The following is a 21185-nucleotide window of genomic DNA, read 5'->3' on the forward strand; positions in this document are numbered from 1 at the left end:
GATTATCTAGCCAACTTATTCAATTTACAAATGAATAAACTGAGGTTCAGGGAAGTTAAATGAATTGCCCACCCTAAAATTAATATGACAGATCCTGAACTCAAACTCGTGTCTACCAACTCCAACTCTTTCTGCTATACAAAAGGACCACCAAGACCTTATTGCCTCTTTGAGGTCACTCTTTCTGGTGTTGTTCAGTCCTGTCCAACTCTTCTTGACCCTATTTGAGTAAAGAGTAAAGAGATGAGTAGTTTGCCATTTCTTTCTCCAGCTCCTTTTACAGAAGAGGAAACTGAGGCAAACAGGGTTAAGTGACTTGTCCAGGGTCACACAGGAAATGTCTGAGACTAGATTTGAACTCACGAAGATGAGTCTTCCTAACTCCAGGACCAGTGCTCTATTCACTTCACTGCTTATCTGCCTGTTTCTGGGGCTCCTAAAACATTTTACAGATCTAATGATATGTATGTGTCACATTAGATCTGTAAAGCAGACATACATTCATCTCTACATATATCTCTATATACATATACATATACATATACATACACATGCATTTACATACACACCTTAACAGATACAGCAGAAATAGCACCAGATACGGAGTCATGAGACTTACAATCTCTAATCTGGCCTTTGTGCCTTTCTATTTTTGTGACCTTGGACAAATCACTTCTCTCTGAGCTTGTTTCTTCATCTGTAAAATGGGGGTGGTAATACTCACATTACATACCTTGGACAGTAGAACAAATGAGACAGCATACTCATATCCACCGTGTTTTGTAAATGTAGGCTTTTATTATTAATGAAATCCAAAGCCATGCAGTACCTTATACATAAAGCTGACACTACAGAAATGTTTTTAAGTGATTCTGAGCAAATAATTTAGATCCTTCCTGTTATGGAATAGGATAGCACAAAGAATAGAGTGCTGGATCTAAAGTCAGAAAGACTCATCTTTGTGAGTTCAAATCTCACCTAAGACTAGCTGTATGATCCTGGCTAAGTCACTTAATCCTATTTTCCTGGAGAGAAGGAAACAGCAAACTGTTCCAGTAGCTTTGCCAAGAAAACCCCAAATGGGGTCACAAATGACTGAAATGATTCAACAACAGCAAATAAGTTAATTAGACAGCATTCTGGGTTTCTCTTACAAACTGGATGTCGTTAATCTCATGTCAAGATCTCTGGCTTTGGAGTCAAAACACCTAGCTTCAAGTGCCAGTTTTGCTACTTAATAGCTGTGGGGGCAAGTCATTTCCCATATATATAATAGATAGATATACATCTATCTATCTATATATACACATGTATATACATACACACACAAACATATAACATATACAAGTATAATATAATACATAGTATATAAATATAACACAAAAACATATATGTTCACTAGAGTTCATAAATGTTCAGAAATTCTATGTAACATCTGTGGGAGGAAAAGTTGTTATAGACTAAAGGAGTCAGTAAAGGATTTCAGGAAGGAATGAGTGTTTGGTTTTAACTGTCTCAGAAGGGTGGGTAGAAATGCAGCTGGTGGAAAAGGTGATAGAATGAACTTCCAGGCATATGGTACATCAGTAGGAAAACTTAGGCTGTTTGGAAAGGACTAAGAGTAGCCCATTTTGGTTGTTGAAAAGTATAAGGTAAATGTCTTGAAAAATTAGGTGGGACAATGTAGAATAAATAATAATAGCTAGCATTTATATATCACTTTTAAGGTTTGCAAAGTGCTTTACAAATCACATCTCATTTGATCCTCACAATAACCCTGGGAGATAGATGCTATCATTAGATCCATTTTGCAGATGAGGAAACTAAAGCAAGGTAAATGACTAGTCCAGAGTCACACAACTGATAAGTGTCTGAGGTCTAATTTGAACTAGGGTCTTCCTTCTTCCAGGCCCCTGCTCTATCCGTTCAGATCACCAAATGGCTCAAAGGTTTTTAATGCCAGGCAAAGGTATGTGAACTGTATACTTAGAAGGCAATAGCAGCCCCTGGACATTTTATACTGTTGACATAATCATTTTACTTGTAGGTAGGTGTGGCTGAATCATTCTGTTGACCAAAATTTTTCAAATGACCCCTGACCGATTCCTGAATAAAGGTCATATCGCTTTGCCTGGCATTCAAGGCTCTCAGCAATCTGGAACTACCTTATCTTTGCCTGATTTCGTTACTTCTTTCTGTGTACTATGTTACAGTCAGATTCCACTACTTACCAACCTTGTATTTTTCCACTTCCTTGCCTCTGCTCACCCTGTTTCCCCATGCCTAGAGTATCCTTCCTCACTCCCCCTGACGAATTCCTAGTTGTCCTTTAAAGCACAACTCAATCACTCTCCGAATGAAGCCTTCCTTGATCCCAGCAACTATTTCCCCCGGATCTCAAAAGAGCACTGTTTTGCCCTTTTCTTTTGCATTTATCTCATTGCTATCTGTGCTTTTATCTCTCACCTTCCGATTCAACAGTAAGTTGCAGATGGTTAGAAGACAGAGTGTGTCTCGTTTACTCTTGGGGTCACCCTCAGTGCCCTGCAAGTAAGCAGATGCTTCGATTGTTCAACATTCCATATCGTAAGGCTGCTTTCTAACTATGCAGTCTGTGTTCTAAGTTCTCTCTCTTCCAGTTCTGACCTTCTGCTACATGCTCTGCTTTTAAAGTGCGTGTCCCTTCCCCCAAGAGAGTAGGATGTTCTGTAGCCAGCAGAACTGATCAGCAACTGCGCTGTAGAAAATGAACTCTTGTCATGCACTTGGCTTAGACGATCAGAACCGGAGTGCATTCGAGTCAGCCAACGTCTGTTAGCATTCAAATCTCCCTTCCAAAGGGCACAGGAAGGGACTTCCCTCTCCAGTGTTCGTGTCCCCGCCCCCGCAGGGTAAGGTCCGTGACACCAGCAGCTAAGTGGTTGACCTCCGTCGGATCCCCAAGCGCTTTAACTCAACTACTATTCCCTTCTGCCCGTCGACCACGCAGAAAGTTGCCTAGGGGTTGAGGCACGTGGGGGGCGAAAGAGGCTCGCCAAGGTCACCCAGGATGGGTGGGGAAGGCCGGGAGCACTGGGTTTGAGAACAGAGGGGACGCTGCCAGGCCCGGGCAAATTAACCCACCCGAGCGTTTGTGAGCCTGGGTGTGCATTAATCAGCAGTTTTCCTTCCCGGTTCCAAATGCAATTTCATCTTCCACCAATTTGTCTACTGTTCTCAGCCTAAAAAAACGAAAGCAACCCGGCACTGCCGCCGCATGGCCCTAAGTCCATGTGCTCCACCTGCGGCCTTGCTTCCCCATGCGGGCCCTTTAAGAGATCCCCGCCCCTCCCCGGCTTCCCCCGCACCCCCCTCCCTTCTGCGCTCTCCCTCTCCATCCACCTTTCCGAATTGCATCAGGCACGTGCTCGCCCCCGTCCCGTCGGAGCCCTCCCTTCCCCCCCCCCACTGGGGAGCAGGAGCAGAGAGACAGGAGGGGGCGGGAAAGGGGGTGGGGACGGAGTCGGGAGTGAAGGGAAGCGAAGTCGTGCGCGCGCGCTCCTCTCCCTCTGTCCCAGGGGCCGGGCCACGGCGCGCGCGCCCCCGCCACCCCGTCCCCGTCCCCGACCGCATCCCCTCCCCTCCCGTCCCAGAGACGCCGCGTTGCGAAGCGCGCCCCCGCCGATCGCGTGGTCTGCTCCGCTCAGCTCTCCCCTTCCATATTGCTGCAGCCCAGAGCAGGGAGCCCGGGCTGCCCCTGGGGGGGGGAAGAGGAGAGGGAGAGGAGTGAGAGAGGCAGAGAGAAGAGCCGCCAGGCCCCAGGGCTTCAGGGGTGGGGGGTGGCGGGGGGAGCCTACGGCCCCAGGCGAGGAGGCAAGAGAGGGGTTCCCCCCCCCGCCCCGGCACCGCCGCCGCCGCTCAGGGCCTGGGCTTCTCGGCGGCTCCCTCCGACGGGGAGAGAGAGACAGAGGGAGGGAGGAAAGGGAGGGGGCCGCGCCCGGCCGCTCGGCCTGAGTCCCCCCCCCGGCACTCCTCTCCTGCTCCGGCCCCCGGGGACGGTGAGGGAGGCAGCCCCTTGAGACAAGCCTTCCCGGAGGGGACAGCGGCAAGGCCGGGCAGCTTCAGGAAAGTTTGAGGCGGCGGCAGCGGCGGGCGACAGGGGTGGGGGCGAGGCTGCCGCGGCGCCGGCGGGGGCTTCGGTTCGGGGGGCGGGCGCTCCCATGGCCACCGAGGTGGAGTCGCTCCCGCCCGGCAACCCCCTCCTTCAGGCCGAGGAGCACGGCGGGCTGGTGATGAAGCAGCCGCCGCCGGCGCCGCCGCAGCAGCAGCAGCAGCAGACGCCGCAGCCCGAGGGGAAGGGAGAGCCTCTGCACGGCGGCGACGAAGGCACCCGGCCCCCGCGGCCGCCCGGCTCGGCCAGGCCGCCCCGGGACGACGGCCCCCCGCCCGAGAGGGAGAGCCTGCAGCTGCCGCCGCCCCGGGGCGAGAGTGACGGCGGCAGCGGCAGCGAGGAGGGCGGCGAGCCGGGCCGCCGCGAGTTCGTCGAGGCCCCCCCGCCCAAGGTGAATCCGTGGACGAAAAACGCGGGACCGACGGCCTTGGTCACCGTGAACGGACAGTCCCCGCCAGGTGGGTGTTCCCTCCCTCCCATCCTTTCTCGGGTCCTGCTTCCTAGCCGCGCGGGGCAGCAGCGGGGGTGGGGGGGGGCGGCGGCGGGAGAGGGGGACTCCATCATGGTTTTCTCCCTTCCCTACCTCCTCCCCGGAGGGTCTTCGCGGCCGCCAGCCCCGGGGTCCTCCCAGGGAGGTGACGCAGGCCCCGGGCGGCCGCCTGGGCTTTGTAGTGGTCTGGAGTCCGGGCGAGGGCAGGACAGAGCGGCCTTGCCGGGGCTGTAGCAGCTGGCGCTGGCAGCGGCGAGGAGAAGGCCTCGAGCCCCCGAGAAAACTACTTTTTTGGTGCAGATGGCGCTTTTCTCTCCTCGTTCGTCGTCGCCCCCCAAGACCCTCCCGGCCAGCGGGGGGAGGGAGAGATTCTCCAAAACCCCGCACCCCGTTTTTCGAGCATTGCAGCATTTATCGTATTGTAAGCGTCCTACAAGCGTGTCCTGAGCAGAACGAGATGAGTTCATAACGACAAATATGGATTCTGGATTTCAAGTTGTGTAGCGTTTGGTCTCTGGGTTGGTGGAGTAGACGACCACCCCCTCCCCACCCTGAGCCCCGTGGAGGGGGGGAGGGGGATTGGAAAAAGAAAACTAAACGTGTCATTGAGATTATGGTGAGGGACATATGTGTGTGTGTTTTTCCTTCAGAGACTCAGATGCGTAATTTTTATAGGCTCTTCACGGGGTTGGGTCGTGTCCTACAGAAATATCCAGCCGGGGAGCCGGACAGGAGGGGCGTGGAAATGTGGAGGGGTGGGGGGGAAGGTGGCGGAGGGCAGTGAAAGTGGGGGCCCTGCCGGGCGGTGCCGGATTGAGTGACAGGTCGGCGACTGCGGGGCGGCCACGCGGGGGGCCAGAGGGATTCGAGGCCCAGTTGCAGGGTTCGATTTTGGAACGCCGGGCGAGGGTGGTGTGTGTGTGTGTGTGTGTGTGTGTGTGTGTGTGTGTGTGTCTCACCGAGCTTCCTCCCCTTCCCAGCATTCCACTGCAGTAAAAGACAACGTGGTTTCTCTCCCCTTGCTGCCTGCCTGCCGAAAGCGGCATGTGATCCGGGCCACCATCCCCTCGGCTTAGCCCGTACCCTGTACCCTACCTCATCTCCCCCAGCCTCTGGGGTGGGGTCTTCTCACCCCACGAGGCCACGGTTAGTGGAATTCCATGAGCTGGGCTGCTGTGTCCCAAGAGGGAAGGAAGAGGGCCTCTGCTGGACGGGGAGCCTCGTGGCCTTGATTTTCACCCTTCGCCCTGGGTACTTGAGCCAGCCTATTTGGTTTTTTCCCCCCCCTGGCTTCCAACCTATTTAAACAGGGCCAGGGTCACCCAGTCTTATATTCTGCTTGATCCTGAAATGGTGACTGGAAGTGCAGGGACTCCCCTGTCTTAGTCTTCCTGGCCCTCTCCCATCTAAGATGATGATGATGATTCTCCCCTGTTCTTAACTGTAGAACAGAAAGTTGAGGGGAGACCTTAGGGCCCCAGGGAAGTCTAATGGGAGGAGGTGAAAGCATGCCCTCCTTCAGCTGGCATGAGGCCTTGGCCTGCAGGAAACTGAAAAGCCAGCCCTTAGATAGTGTTGCAATGACATTTCTCTTAAGGTTGCTTCATTGGAGGGGAAGGTTCATTTTGGATTTACTAACAGTACCTCAAACTGTATTTAACCCCCTCCCTTTCCAGAGTACGCTCTTATGCAAAAGATAATTTGGAAACCTCCATTTTCTTTAAGATCATCTCTATCCAGGGGTAAGGGAGAGGGACTTTGAAAGAGGTTTGGACATATTAAGCTGAAAAGGGATCTAAATGGACTCTCAGGTCACTGAAGGAAAGGGAAATGGTTGGTAGCCATGTGCATCAGACTCCAAGCTGTTTAATGGTGAGCCTGCTTTCTGGATTTTAAATCCCGGTGTGCAATGTCAGATGGCCTACAGGTGCATGTGCTGGCATTTTGTGAAAGCTGATGCCCTCTGAAATGGTGCGTCATCACCATTGTTGACATATGGGAAATGTGTGGCCTGGCTCTGGCTTCTTCCCTTTTCCCCCCTAATAAGGGGGGAAGTAGACATTTCTTTCAGGTGCTTCAAAACAGATCTTGGCCAGATAGGTTTCTGTCATTGAAATTCCAGTTGTAGTACTGTAGCAGTGGTGGAAGCAGTGGCACCCCTGCATAATCCTGTCTTTACACAAACATGGTTGACTCAGCTTGAAGCTAAAACCTTGTTGGATGCAAAGTCCCTCCTGGAAGCTGGGATTTAGTGCTTTTGAAAATTCTATATTTTTATGAAAGAAGATAATGTGATTTGGTAATTTGATAAGTAGTAGGTACTTCTCCTTTGGCATACACGTGGTGGATGTAGAATAAGATCTGAGGTCAAGCCCTGGCTTTCTTGTCTGTGATAGCTGTGGTAGTAGAATCAAATAAAACCCTCTAACCTGAGTTTTATCTGTAAATGTGAATAATAATAGTTGCCCTTCTGGGAGCATAGAGTAGTTATGGGGAAAAGTGCTTTGTAAACTGTACACATAAGTTGCTCTCAGCATATGCTGCCTAGCCTCTCTTGGCATGTGGGTGATAATCAGCATATTTTAAGGGAAAAGACAGGAGTTCTGGGGTTCTAATTCTGCTGTGTTTCTCACCCACTGTGTCCTTGGGCAAGTCACTGGATGTTTCTGGGTTCCAGTTTTCCTGAGTTTTATTAGGATTGGATTAGAGTGATTTCTGAGCTCCCCTTTAGACATAGCACTCATAGAATTTAAATGCAGATTCATGGATGATTGGGTAGGTTTACCGCATTAATATCATCTTCATGTTGTAGCTTTTAGGAAGATACAGAACAGAGTGTAAACTTTTTAAGCTGCAAACTTTCCAAAGCTTGTTGTAGAAGCCTATTTTTATTCACTGGTTTGGCTCTGTTAGTATTTTTTGAGGGGATATCCACAGTAAGGAGTAATGAAAGATGCTGTAAGGTCAAATACCTGCCTGCAGTTCATTTTCCTATGTAGCTGTATCTAGGTTCATTTAAATGTGTAAACTTACCATTATTCACTTTATTTTCTAAAGAGTTGTATTTCTACAACAATTCCTTTATTTGGAAAGAAGAAAACCCAGGCTTGAGTCTCTATCACTAACTGCCTTGTGACCTTGGGCCAGTCACTTCTCTTCTGGAATCTTTCCTCATCTGTGCAATGAAAGTGAACTATATAGATGAACTTTAAAAATCCTTTCTAACACTTGGTTTTGTGAATATTCATTTAAATACAAAATGAATTTAAAAGATTATACCCTTGAAAATAAAGTCTGGTCTTGGTTTAGCCATACAAATGGAGGACATGGTTTAGATAACCCAAAGAATTACTTATTTGGCCTTTGAATCTGTAAAAATAAAGGAATTGCAGTAAATAATTTCTAACCTCCTCAACTCTTAGATTTTCTGTTCTGAGTTTTATTTAGTTCTGACATTTTGAGGATCTTTCCGGGTTTAATGATCTATTAATATATTGTGTTCTTAAAGTTGACTTAATTATGTCATGCTTAGTAGCCTAGTATCGAAATTAGGTTTTGTTCCCTGTCCACGTGCCAGGTTGGAGAGTCAGAGGGTACTTCTGGGTAATAGGAGAAAGCCAGGCTGAAAGTAAGACATTTCAGATTCATGTCACAGTGAATCCCTATGTAGTTAATTTTTGAGAATCCGCTACAAATGCATCAAGAGACCGTACCTCCATTCTTCGTAATGTTTTACAATGTGTATGATAACACATTGTTTTCCTAAGGCAGAATGATGTAGTAAAATTGGCTAGTACTGTTCCTTTTCTGTAGTTTTCGTGGTTTATCATACTGTATCCTAAATGGAACATGAATCTAGACTGGATTATAGCCTCAACTAAAATTTTTACCCCTAGCCCAACTTCCCTTTAAATCTGGACAGCTGCTCTTTTTCCATTTTCCAGAGGTAGGAAATACAGTTTTAAACCTCACTTCCAGTTGTGGTTTAGAAGACATCAGCTGGACTGATCTCTGCTATTGGATTTGGCGCTGGGTTTATAGTAGTCCTTACTCCAAGGATCCATTTAATACCTGGAAATGGTTTGTGTGCTTTAGGTGGGTTTTGGTGACTTGACAACATTGTGGGGGGGTGTAGAAAGTATAAATTTGGGGGGGGGGGTAGGGTGGACAGGGAGCTCCTGATGAGGAATCTTTTACCAGCGCTCTGTTCTGAGCTGTCTTTTCTTTTTTTTCCCTGCCCACTCCTCCCCCATTCCCAATAAAGCAAGAAGCAGTTAGACCATAAGATGGTTCAGAATGAATGTTTATGAGACTTCAACCCCATAACAGTGCTCTCTCTCCAAGCTCATTTCACATCACCTTGTTAAGATAGTATAGATTGGAGAATATTAGAATTGGAAGTTTGAAAATCTGGGTTCTAGTTCTCACTCGACTGTAACTCAGTGGTGTCACCCTGGACAAGTCACTTATCAGCTCTGTGGCACTGCCTGCCTTTCCAAGTCAAGCTGGATTACCCAAAATTTGCTCTGAAGATACCTGGTGTTTTCCTGCTTCCCAACCTTAGAATATTTTCTACCTGTTTGAAATCCTAACCACTCTTTACCTAGCTCATATTCCCCTTTTTCTGTGAAGCTTTCTTTAGTGAATCACAAGATCATAGATTTAGAACTAGAAAGATTTATGGTAGGCCATACCTGGAGGTCATCTAATCTAGCCCTCTGATTTTACACATGATGGGAACTGAGGCCTGGATATTTTAAGTGACTTGCCCAAGGTTACACAGGTGACAAGTTTTGGAGTCAGGATTTAAACTTGTCTTCTGAATTCAAACCTAGTTTTCTCTGTACTGCACCTCTCTGGCTCTGATACGAACTGATGCAGGGTGAAGTAAGCCAAACCAGAAGAACAATTTGTATGAATCCCACAATAATATAATGGAAGACAACATTGAAAGACTTCAGAATTATGATCACCGTAGAAAGCAGTCATAAGTCCAGAAGACTGACAGAGGATGATAAGGCAGACTTCCTGCCTTTTGGTAGAAAGATGGAAGATTTTAGGTATGGAATGAAGCATACATTTTCAGGCATATCCATTGTGCTTGTTTTGATTTCTACTTAATTGTTGCAAGAGAAGCATTAGGAAATGATGGCTTTTAAAAAAAAAGGCAAAAATTAAACGTTTAAAAAGGAGGTAGAAAGCCTTCCCTTATCCCTCCCCTGCCCACTTCAGGTAGCACTTTGTACCTCTCTCATATGATTTTGTTTTGGATTCTTATTTACATATTTTATCTAATCTTTGAATCTCCCCCAACTTAAATATCTTTGTTGCACATAGTAAGTACTTAATATTAATGTTTGAATTGAAGAGGTTGGACTCACTTCATAACATCTCTTAATTCTAAAAATCTGTGATTTGCTACTTTCTGATCTCTGAAGAGATTGTGTAGTTAGATGTAGTTTGAAGTTGGGGATTAGGAAAGTGATATTAGAATCAGGGCTATGACACTTGTATGTGTGATCTTAGTCCAGTTGTAGGAGGCCTTTGGCTGATGTTAACATGTACAAATTCTGACTAGTCGGTGAATCTGTTTATGAAGGGGTTCTTAGTGGTGTTGGGGTTTGAAGGGTTGGGGGAGGAGGCACTGGTTAGGATTACTAGCACTTTATCTCTGAGGTTGGGTTGTAGTCACTGGAGTTTTTTTCTTTATTCCTACCCCTGATAAGGACACATTTGTGATATTTTAGGTAGGAGTAAACATTTTATTGTTGCTGTTCTTTACTATCATATTTTTTATCTCTGGGAAATGAGTGAAAAGTTGCTGACCAGATTGTGAAGAACAGATTGATAAGAAGAGTACCTGCACTGTATTAGGTATTAGGCTCTGGGAAGGAGCTGGCAGTCTCACAGACCCTCCTCTGGACAGTCTAGAGTGAGCCAGGGGTGGAGCATCAGAGAGGGAAAGAGTGCATGGCAAAATTAAGCTAAATGTAAATATCTGAATCTGAACAGCAGTGGGGTGTAACAAAAGAACTATGGGTTGGGGTCTGGTTCTGCTTCCCAGCTCTGTCACCTCTTGCCTCTGATACCTTGGACAAGTCACGTCCTATTTTTGAACCTTGGTGTCTTAACACCAAGGAGTCGCACTCTGACCTGCTGAAGTCCCCGCCAGTTTGGACGATGTGACTCTGTGTTCTTTAAAAAGCCGAGTAAGTAATTTTGGGGGTTATCTACTATTTTAAAAATCATTTTTCAAACCCCAAAACCAGTGTTTATGGGGGGGGCTAAGAGTTAACACTGTGGTAAACTAAGTGGACAAGCATGGCACATAGAACTTGGTTTAGAAAGCAAGTTCAAATCTCTCAATTTCCAGAGGAGGGAATTAAAACCCAGAGATTACTTCTAAGTGATCCATTCCCCATTTTAGAGGAGAAACCCCACCTGGGTCCTTACAAGTTTGTGTTTAAACCAGGGGTGGGGAACGTGAATCCTTGAGGCCAAATGTGACCTTCTAGGTCCTCAGTTGTGGCCTTTTGACTGAGTCCAAGTTTTACAGAACAACTTTTATCAAGAGGATTTGTTCTGTGAAGCTTGGATTCAGTCAAAGGGCCGTACTTGAGGACCTAGAGGGCCACGTGTGGCCTCGAGGCTGTATGTTCCTCACCCCTGGGACTCTAAATCTTTCGTTTTACAGGTGAGGAAACTGAGACCTGGATGAGAAAAGTGATTTGCCCACACTCAGCCATTAAGTGTCAGATTTTCTTCAGAGCCCTTTTCTTATTAGAACTCTATCCCATTACCAAAGTTGTTCTACTTTTAGCCTCTTGCTGAGCTGGGAGTGTCTTGTCCTTAGATTTTTTGCTAGAGATTCTTTTGAGATCAGCTCTAAAAAACCCAATTTTCAGTTCATTAACAAGATCCTAGGGCTCTGTGTGGAAGTTTGGATCTGATCTCTCACAAGTTCTCACTTTTTGACCTGGGTGCTAAGGTCGTGCAAATTTCAGTCTTTACATCCTCCCTAGGTCTTGGTCCCATGTTCCCACTGTGAAATTTGAAGAGTTCAAGATGTAGAGAGTTTTGCTATTTGTGCCAGATCCGAACTACCAGTCTCTGAGCCACGAGAGTGATCTCTAATCACTTTGGAGACAGGAAAGCTTAAGAATCTCAAAAGTCTTTTCTAGAGAAACATCCATTATGTATGTCCCAGAGTCCCTAAGGCATAAAGTCCAGGTAAGCAGGACTGAAAACAACTTTGCTCTTTGAGAAGTAGCGTTTTGTATGGATAGAGCGCTTGCCATGGGATCAAGAAGATCCAGGTTCAGATGCTGTCTCTGATACCAGCTGTGGATCTAGGGACAAGTAACCTTTCCTCCCTGAGCCTCAGTTTCTTCCTCTGTAAAATAAGGACAATGATAGCTTTGGTACCTACCTGAAAAGATTGTTGTTAGGCTCAAATGAAAGAATGTAGAGGGATGGATTTGTTGTTAATGATAATTTTCAAACGTGCATCCTGCGTGCCTTGTGGTAGGAAGTCAAATGGAGATTCCCTCACTTTCCTGAGAATCTGGGAAGTGGCTTGGAAAGTACAGGGGAGTTAGGTATTCCCAAATCTGGGAGGGAAGGCTGGATCATGGTATTAGAAAGAAGAAAGTATGAATGTGTCTTTGGTACATGGTGCTGGTTTATCTGATGCTAGGAGCCAGTTAGTATGGTTAGAAAGGCAGCCGTTACAGTGCTAAAAAAGCAAGATTTGGTACCCAACCAGAGATGCAGGTGTGAAGTCTGTGGTCAGATGTTAGCAATGGGATGGGGGTGGGACAGGGTCCGCGGTCCTACAGTAGCAACCTGCTGTAGGGAACATGGGATTGGGCCTTTATGAAAAGGTGGGTTTTTGAGGCCTGGGCATTTGGAGGAATGTGAGCATTCAGCAGCAGATGTGGCCCTGAGTTTTTATGAGTTTAATGAATAAGTGAAAGAGGACCCTTCCTCACATCTCTATCCTTCAAGAGTTAGGGCAGTAACGACTGCTATGAGGCTGTTTGGGACCATCTCTGCTATGACTTTTCAGAAGTACTCCTGCCACTTGTTGAGCTATTCACCAAGCTTCCTAGTCATTTTCGGAATGAGGCATTTGGTGAAAGACTGCATACTCTGGCAGAGTTCCCTCTATTGCATAGATAAAACCTGCTGTCCAGTCCCACCATGAAGCTGCCTTTCTTCTGGCCTAGGGTCAGTAGACTCAAGCTTGGACCAGTATTAACATTCCATCTTTGGCTAGTAGCTCTGGCTTCACAGAAGTCTGAGGTCTTGCCTGTTCCAGAGTGCTTCGTGGGGTAGCCCACTCTCCACAGCCAGTAAGGATGGTGACTAGTCTGGTTCTACTAAAAGATGAGCTTTCCAGTTCATTCAGAGGGAAACTAAGCAAGCTCACAGAAGCTCTTTGGGGTAATCAACCAGGTGTGTCCTCAAGAAACACAGTAGCTCCAACTTGTTAAATACTTGCTATGCATGAAAAGGACCTATTTATTTATCCTTGAATTAAAATGGTATTGGGCTATTTATACCCCAAATCTCAGCCTGAACTTGATATGTGCCAGTGACCAGGCAAAGAGAGTTCTAAGGTCGCTTCTGGCTCTCAGTGTAGTCTGTGTTCTGTGGTCAGGCAGAGACTCTAGAACACTGTTTTTCAATGTTTTATGTGTGTCCCACTCAGAACTAGCTGATCTAATTATAATGTATCCATTTTTCAGAAGGGAAGCCAGAGGCAGAGTCCTATTGGTCTTGCTAAACACTTGCCTGTCAAAGTGCTACTCTGATGCCCTCTTCTGGAAGTTAGTACAGGTGTTGCTTCCTGCTCTGGGTTAGCTTTGGACAATTGGTTAATATGGACAGTGCCTGGCTAAGCCACAGTTCTAGGGACAGAGTCAAAGCTGGGGCATTCAAACTGAGGTGAAGTAGGAAAGAGAAATTTGAAGGTCTGGTCCAGCAAGCCGGGGGTCTTAGAGCCAAAGTGCCTTTCCTGCTTTATGTTATGACTTCGTTCTGGAAAATGTTTTTGGGTTCTATTTTGTTCTCACTGTTGAATATTCATCAGATGCTTAATGTTAACAGCATTATAGTTGGCATTAGTGAGATAAAAAAGTTATTTAAGAATAGTCCCTGCTGTTGTGAAGTTTGCAGTCTGATGGGTATATGCTGGATTTATGTTTATTGGTGGTTAGGATGAACCTGGGAAGGAGGGTTGAACTTGGATCAATGCAAAATTCGAGTGAAAAAGCTCCATCTCCATATCTAGAAGGTCATTAGGTTCTAATTGCTATAGTGTCTCTAGAGAGCCAACCTTGTGTGCAGAGGAAGCTGGTGGATTTGTTTCTAGTCCTGACCAGACCATAGTTGAAAAAGTCCTACAGAAGGTGAAAACTTGCCAGCTTAATGAAACTCTTAGTATCTTAGAGCACAGGCTCTCAGCCTGGGCTCTGTGAACTTGTTTGTGGTTTTAAGGAAAAAAATACTTGGATAACTTTTAATATAATTTGTTTCCTTTGTACTCTTACATATTTTATTTTCTGCATTTAATAGTGTGGAATGAGAACATTGCTAAAAGGCATCCTTAGGCATCACCAATTTGCTACGGGGGGGGGTCCCTGAAACACAAAAGAGTTAAGGACCATTGTCCTACTTCATGTGTATAAAGGATATATTTCTTTCCTTGTTAATGGTTGGGGGGAGCTGGAGGGAGAGAATTTGGAGCTGAAAATAAAAATAAAACACTCTTGTCTTAGGATAAATCCTGGATTGACACACCTTCTAGGTCTGCTTTTTTGACGCTTTCCCCAGCTCCCCAGTGGTGTTTGTATCAGGTCATTCAATGACTGGGGATTATATCTGCTTAAAGCTTGATCTAACCCAAGATTGCCCCAAAATCTTGGAGATGATGTAGGTGGGCTATCATTTGGCCCCAGAAATCTCTGCTCCTAGAACTGGAGAACTTATCTTACTCTTCCTGGAGTTGTAACCCAGCTGAAGACTTGGGTATCTGGCTTAGGGTCATTGATTTATATATGGAAGGTACATTTAGAGCAGCGGTATCAAAATCATATCGAAATGGGGTCCACCAAATAGATATGTTATGATCCCTGTGGGCCTCACTGTAGTTTTTAAAAGTAAAATTTTTATTGTATATTTATTTTGTTAATTATTTTCCCACTTAACATTTTAATCTGGTTCAAGAAGCATTTGGGATTGTGGGCTTCTATGTGTTTTATACCTCTGATTTAGAGGATATCTAGTCCAAATCCATTTTACAAATGAGGAAACTGAAGCCCAGGTTAAGTGACTTGTCCACTCACAGCAATTTTTCCATTATAGCAAACTGCCTTCCTCTTCTGCACTTCAGTCTTGGACCTCGTGGTCTGAAAGCATGACCTTAAGGCTGGCAGTGGTCTGCTCTGTTGGATTTCTTGCTCTAGCTCTGGGTAACTGAAATTATTGTCAGAGTTATAAGGGGACCATAGAATATAGAATGTTAAAGTTAGAAGGGACCTTATAAATAATTTTGTTCAGCTCTCTCATTTTACAAAAAGGGAAACTGAGGCCTAGTGAAGGGGAAATGACTTAGCCAAGGTTGTACAGGAGGTTTATGCCAGGGCTAAAACCAAAACCCAACTCCTAATTCCCAGTCTCATGTGTTTTGGCATTGTACTCCACTTAATGTAGTGGTTAGTTGCTTTTATTCAAGCCCGTTGCCATTCTCTTTTGTTCCTTGTCTGTTTCTTTTCTGCCTCCACGGTTAAAGGTCTAAAAGGATGGAAGTGACTTCCCTTTTAAAATATGGAGTTCTGGGTTTTCACTCCTGGGCTTTAAAATAGTCCTGATTTCAGGCTATAATTACCCATTGGATAGAGCTGAGGGCCAGAAAGAACCAGCCATTTGGGGGCATGGTATTGACCGTGTGATATAAATCCTCTGTGGGGGAGAGAAGACAGCTGGACTGGAGCTCATGTTGGGCTCCATGTCTTCCCATTTTAGAGAGTGGTACAGGGTCTGGAGTGGATGCTTGTTCACTGATTAAAATAGCTCTGGGGTGAAGGTATTTCTTTTTCCCTCTTTCTCCCCCATCCTCAGCTCCCCAACCTTTGAGAGGAAGGAGTTATCCAAAAGCTGATCTTATTGTGGAATGTGGGCTGCTGGCATAGGACTATGTGTTATTCTTAAAGCAAGCATGTGCCAGTGGAGGGAACCTTTCTCCTATGCTGATTCCTCCATTCAGTGGCAAAACTGAATTTGTGTCCAAGGCTGGGAACCAAGAACCCCTAGGTCATTTTTAAGCCAATCCGTTTCTTCTCTCTTTTTTTTCTTTGTAGGAGCGAAAATTTAGAGCCAGTAGGAACCTGAGAGGTAACCAAGTCTGTAAGATTATGCTTAGAGAGAACAATTTGAAACCAGGTCCCTGTCTCCAAATCCAGTATCCTTCCCACAGTGCTATATACTACTTTCCCTTACTATTTCATGGTGTTTTTTTTTCTTTCTGTAAAATGGTATTGCCTTATATCGTTTACTATTCTACCTTGTAGGGCTTCTGTGAGGTATGATGAGTGAACCTTCTGACTTCCCTCGGGTGAAAGAGGTCCTATAAATCCAAATAATAATTATTTGAAGGCCAGATGGGACCTGGAGAAGATGCTGTTTTGCCCCAATCATCCTGGTGAATTCATTCCCACCCCCACCCCTTAAGCTTGCATCATGTTTGGGGAATAGTATCCCTGTGCAAGTCCTGGCAAGTTATTGGGCTTCAAGGTTGTGGGAGACTCCAGCATGCTAAGGTGACTTGGTGATCACTCCCTGGGAGCTGAGTTTTAAGTCCACAGTTGTCGAATGACAAAGAAATCCAGGATGGTACCTGCCCCCAAAGGGAGAATTCTGAATTACCCTCGTGTCAGCGATACCACGGGAACCACCCCGTGAGTGTTGGGGATTTAGGCTGGGTCAGGATGCATAGAGTCGTGCTGGTGTTGGGTCAGTGTAGGCTGGAGATGTATGTAGATGATAACTTCCTTCCCATGGCTGCAATTACAGCCGACTCCTGGGGGTTCTTTGGAGGATTTGGTGCTTTTGCCTAATTCAGTTTTTGTTCCACCCCTTTCTCATTTCACTCCATTTCCTTGCTCCACCTGCTTTTCAGACTCAACTGATTTTAAAAATAACAAGAAGTGGGATAGGTCAGTAGCTGTTTCTGGCAGCTTCTCAGTTGCACCCTGGATGCCTTCTCTAGCCTGAGGTGGTGGTCTGGCAACTTGAGGAACCACAGAGAGCTAAGGAGTAGGTAGAGATCAGGGAACATGCTGAAGAGAAATAAGGAATGTCTTCTGGGAAAGAGAGATGGGGGTGCTGCATTTTGGAAAAGGGACAGAAGTAGCAACTAAAGGAAACTTTGATTGGAAACAGACTCCTGGCTCAGTAGCTGCTTTTAAGATGGGCCACAGCAGGTCTCCCTCAGCTCAGGCTCATCATGGTTTGGATCCCAGAAATGGGAGTTACCATACCGAAGTATTATGGTTTCCTTGGATATAAGCAATGTGTTTCCATAGGGAGCACTCTCTTTTGTCCATATTCATTCACATCTGGTATTCCCTCTGAGCAGCGGTAGGAGGTGTATGCTTTTAGAAGGCTTGCAGGTCAACAGCCACACACATGATGGCTGATAGCTCCCTTGTACTTTAAGGATTGTAAAGAGCTTTACACACCCCTTTTCACATTTGATTCCTACTTGGACCTATTTCCTATCCTCTGAGTTAGGAGGTGCAAGTATTACTGGCCCTTTTTACAAATGAAGAAGCTGAGACTTAGAGGGGAAATGGTTTGTCCGAGGTCACACGGTTTTACATGTTAGAGCCAGAAGGCAAACCTAGTCCTCCTGAATCAGCAGAAAACCCCATCGTGCATTTCTTCCTTATCTCTCTACCTCCTGGAATTTGTAGCCTCCTTTAAAACTGAGTACTACCTTCTCCCTTGAAACTTTCTCTGATACCAGTCTCCCTGAAATTGTCATGCTCTCCCTTCTTAAATTTTACTATATTTACTCAATCTATTTATATGTATCCTCTTGGTAAAATGTAAGCTCCCTAAGGGCTGGTTAAGAACCCCTGCTTTTGGCCTAGTTGAAGATCAGACTATTTCACTTGAAAAACATACTTGATAAATGCTAGTTGAATTGAATTTCTGCTATGCCAAATCTGGCCTTGGAAGAGTTGGCCATAGGAGAGTAGATTGCCTGGGTTTGGTTCTTTTGGGAACTCTTTCTCTGCTAAGTCATTTGGGGCTTTGTACCCAGGAAGGAGAAACACTGCCTAGAAATTCTCACATTCTCAGTTGCTGCATTCCTCTCCCTCTCCACTCTCCTAGTGCCTTGAGGAAGGATCGAATGTCTTTGGGTTTAAAAGCAAATCACATCACATCTCTGGGTCTCAGTTTCCTCATTCAGCAAAATGAGGGGGTTGGTGGAGTTAATCTTTTTTTTTTTTGTGAGGCAATTGGGGTTGCCCAGGGTTACACAGCTAGTAAGTGTCGAGTGTCTGAGGCTGGATTTGAACTGAGGTCCTCCTAACTCCAAGGCCGGAGCTCTATCCACTGTGCCACCTAGCTGTCCTGTTGGAGTTAATCTTTAAAAATGATTCTGTTTGTTATGGGGGGGGGCAGGCAATGGGGTTAAGTGATTTGGCCAAGGTCACACAGCTAGTAAGTATTATGTGTCTGAGTCCACATTTGAACTCAGGTCCTCCTGAATCTGGGGCCAGTGCTCTATCCACTGAGCCACCTAGCTACCCCAGAATGATTCTGTAATAACCCATTTTGTAGTACTTTAAGGTTTACAGACAGCCATTTTGTTGGTGCTTTAAGGTTCACAAGTAGCCAGTGCAAATATAATCACCATTTTCCAATTGAAGTAAACAAGGCCCGAACGGCTAAAGTGATTTGCCTGTGTTCATGCAGCTGGTGAGTGTCAGAACTCAGCCAGAGACTGTCTAGTCCAACTCCTCATTTTACAGAGTAGGAACCCTGCTATGATTTCCAGGTGTAGTAGGTCTGGCTTTTGGGGTGGGTAGCTTATAGGTGTGGGTTTTCTGTCCAGCACCTGTAACTTTTTATTTCTAGTCTTTCGATTCTTACTCAGAATTGCTAGTAGCCTTTAGGGCTAAAGGTTACCAGTCCCTTAGCATAAGTCTTAATTCTCCTGTTCACATCCCTGGGCTAATAGGAACCATCATCATTGCAGTACTGCAAAAAACTTGGGCAGCTCCTGTACCATTTTCCTTAACCAAGTCTGGTACCCTGAGCAGGATGGGGCAGGTGCACTCTTGTAAGATTCCCTACCCAGCTTCTAATATCTGGTCTTCAATTGGTGTTAGAATAGGGTTCTTAGCCTTGTTTATGTCCTGGACCCCTTTGGCAATTTGGTGAAACCTTCTCAGAATGACACATTTTAAATATATAAGATAAAATACATATAATTACATTATATTGAAATATAAGTAACAATTTTTTTTAAAAAAACAAGTTCACAGACCTCCGCAGCTTAAGAACCCCCTGGCCAAGAGCAAAGGGGCCATTCTTCAGGTGTTAGGTGTTTCCCTGACATTTTAGGACTCAGGAAAATGGCTGTTAATTGAGTAGATAAACCGAGCTTTGGGAGAGTGAGGGAGAGCCCCTCATTACCAGTTCTCCTCTTCCTTTAAAGGGAACCTTAAGTTCCTTGAATTTAGGTGTGCAAAATGATATTACTGAAGTTGAGCTACAAAGGGGGAAACTGAAATCTAGAGCACAGTGCATTGCACATGGTAGACACTTAATAAGGATTTGTAGAGTTGAATTAAATGACTTCACCAGCTAGTAAATAGCTGGGATTCTAACCCATAGCCTTTGAGACCAATGGTAGTAAACAGCTTACTGAGCCTTCTGAGCACCATATCTGGAGTCAGAATCCCAGAACTGTCACTATTATTTACCTGTGGGACTGCGACTGGATCTGCGATTTCATTGGTATAGGGAATCTACTAGGGCACATAGGGACTTTCTGAAACTTCTTCTAGTCCCGGGGTCACATACCAAGTGTAGCAGTGAAATTTGAACTCAGATCTTCCTGATCAAGGCCAGCTTTCTGTCCACTGCTATGTTGTTTCTGTTACCTGTTTGACCATTGGTATATAATTTAAACTTTTTTAGACCTCACTTTACTCTTCTGTAAAATGAGGGGATTGGATTAGAAAACTTCTTAAGGGTATTTCTAGCCCTGTATCTGTGTTCTATAATTGTTTCTTGCTTCTGCCCTAGAGGGGCCTACTTTTTCTAACTAGACTGCCTAGAGTCTTTCTGACTTCTGGAAAGTATTTGACATTTGTAGTCCTACCCTTAGGGCGGGAGAGCACTGGAGAATGTGATTTCTAAAGGAAAGTGGAAGGCTGTATGTAGTTAAACCTTGTGGGCTTGGTCGGAAAGCTCTGACCCCCTGGTGGCAAAAACAAATTCTACAACTTCCTGAGGCCTAATTGGGCTGTGTGAGGCTAAGTGCTTCCCTTAGTACCTGAGTATGTAGCTAACAAATCAAAATGATTGCCAAAGGAGATTGTTTCCATTTTAGAGAGGCCGGGGGCATCCATCTGTCCCTCCATTCTGATTGATGTAGACTTTGGGCCTCTCAGTTTTATCAGAACACACAAGATTGCGTAGCCTCTAAAGAGCTCTTAGTTTAGTTCTTCTGGACATCACCTTCAGGGGCCAGAAGTTGGACACTTCTGATCTAGAATCATGCCCATTGTGGGGATCTCGAAGAATTATGTCATTAGGCTCCCAGTGTTTGGTGTTATGTAAAGCACTAGACTTGACGTTAGGAAGATAATAATTTTTGAGTTCTCTGTGGCTATACAACCATAGATAAATCACTTAATCTCTCTGAGTCTTATTTAACCTCTCTGACCCTCAATTTCATCATCTGTAAAATGGGGATAATAGTTAATACTAGTAGTTAATAATAGTAGTGATCAAGTGAGGTTCAAGTTTGCACATTTTAGTTTATTCTATACCTTTTTAAAGGTGGTCTAGACTCATGATTTCAGTGATACAAAGAGCCCCTGGATGAAGAAACCCTTTCTGTTGGTGCCTTCTCTGTGACTTATGGTCTTAGAGAGTTGTCTAAAACACTGAGGAGTTAAAGTGATTTGCCTAGGGTTTCTTCACAAGTATGTATTAGGAGGACTAAATTTGAAACTAAGCCTTGTTGACTCCAAAGCAGCATATATAACATAAATGCCTATTGTATTTACCATATGGAGGGAGGAGGGGCATGATGACCACAGGGCAGTTGGCATTCTCCATAGTGGAAGTTACCCATCCCCATCATGAATCAGAGCTCCTTCATCTGGCACTGCTTTTGAACTAAAAGATCTTAAAAGGAATTAGTTTTTAGTTAAGAAAGATCTAGTCTTACATCTTATTAACACATGAGACTAGAGGACTTGCTGAAGTCCATGCTTCTGGTTAACAGCAGATCTG

At 45.3% G+C, this 21185-nt stretch overlaps 1 protein-coding gene across 4 annotated transcripts in view; it reads left to right on the forward strand.

The window, feature by feature from the left end:
* The first annotated feature begins 3649 nt into the window (after nt 1-3649).
* The window catches only part of LARP1 (La ribonucleoprotein 1, translational regulator), a 59123-nt gene continuing 41587 nt past the window's right edge, over nt 3650-21185 (forward strand). For 3 of the 4 annotated variants that reach the window (XM_020974598.2, XM_020974599.2, XM_020974600.2), the window contains exon 1: nt 3650-4608. In XM_020974598.2, the coding sequence (XP_020830257.1) occupies nt 4200-4608 (409 nt within the window). In that variant the 5' untranslated portion in view covers nt 3650-4199. The remainder of the gene's footprint in view (nt 4609-21185) is intronic. The other variant, XM_078150529.1, reaches the window with a different exon arrangement.

The sequence above is a fragment of the Phascolarctos cinereus genome, unplaced genomic scaffold (assembly GCF_003287225.1).
Source record: "Phascolarctos cinereus isolate Bilbo 61053 unplaced genomic scaffold, phaCin_HiC Scaffold_2;HRSCAF=192, whole genome shotgun sequence".
In the NCBI taxonomy this organism is placed as follows: domain Eukaryota; kingdom Metazoa; phylum Chordata; class Mammalia; order Diprotodontia; family Phascolarctidae; genus Phascolarctos; species Phascolarctos cinereus.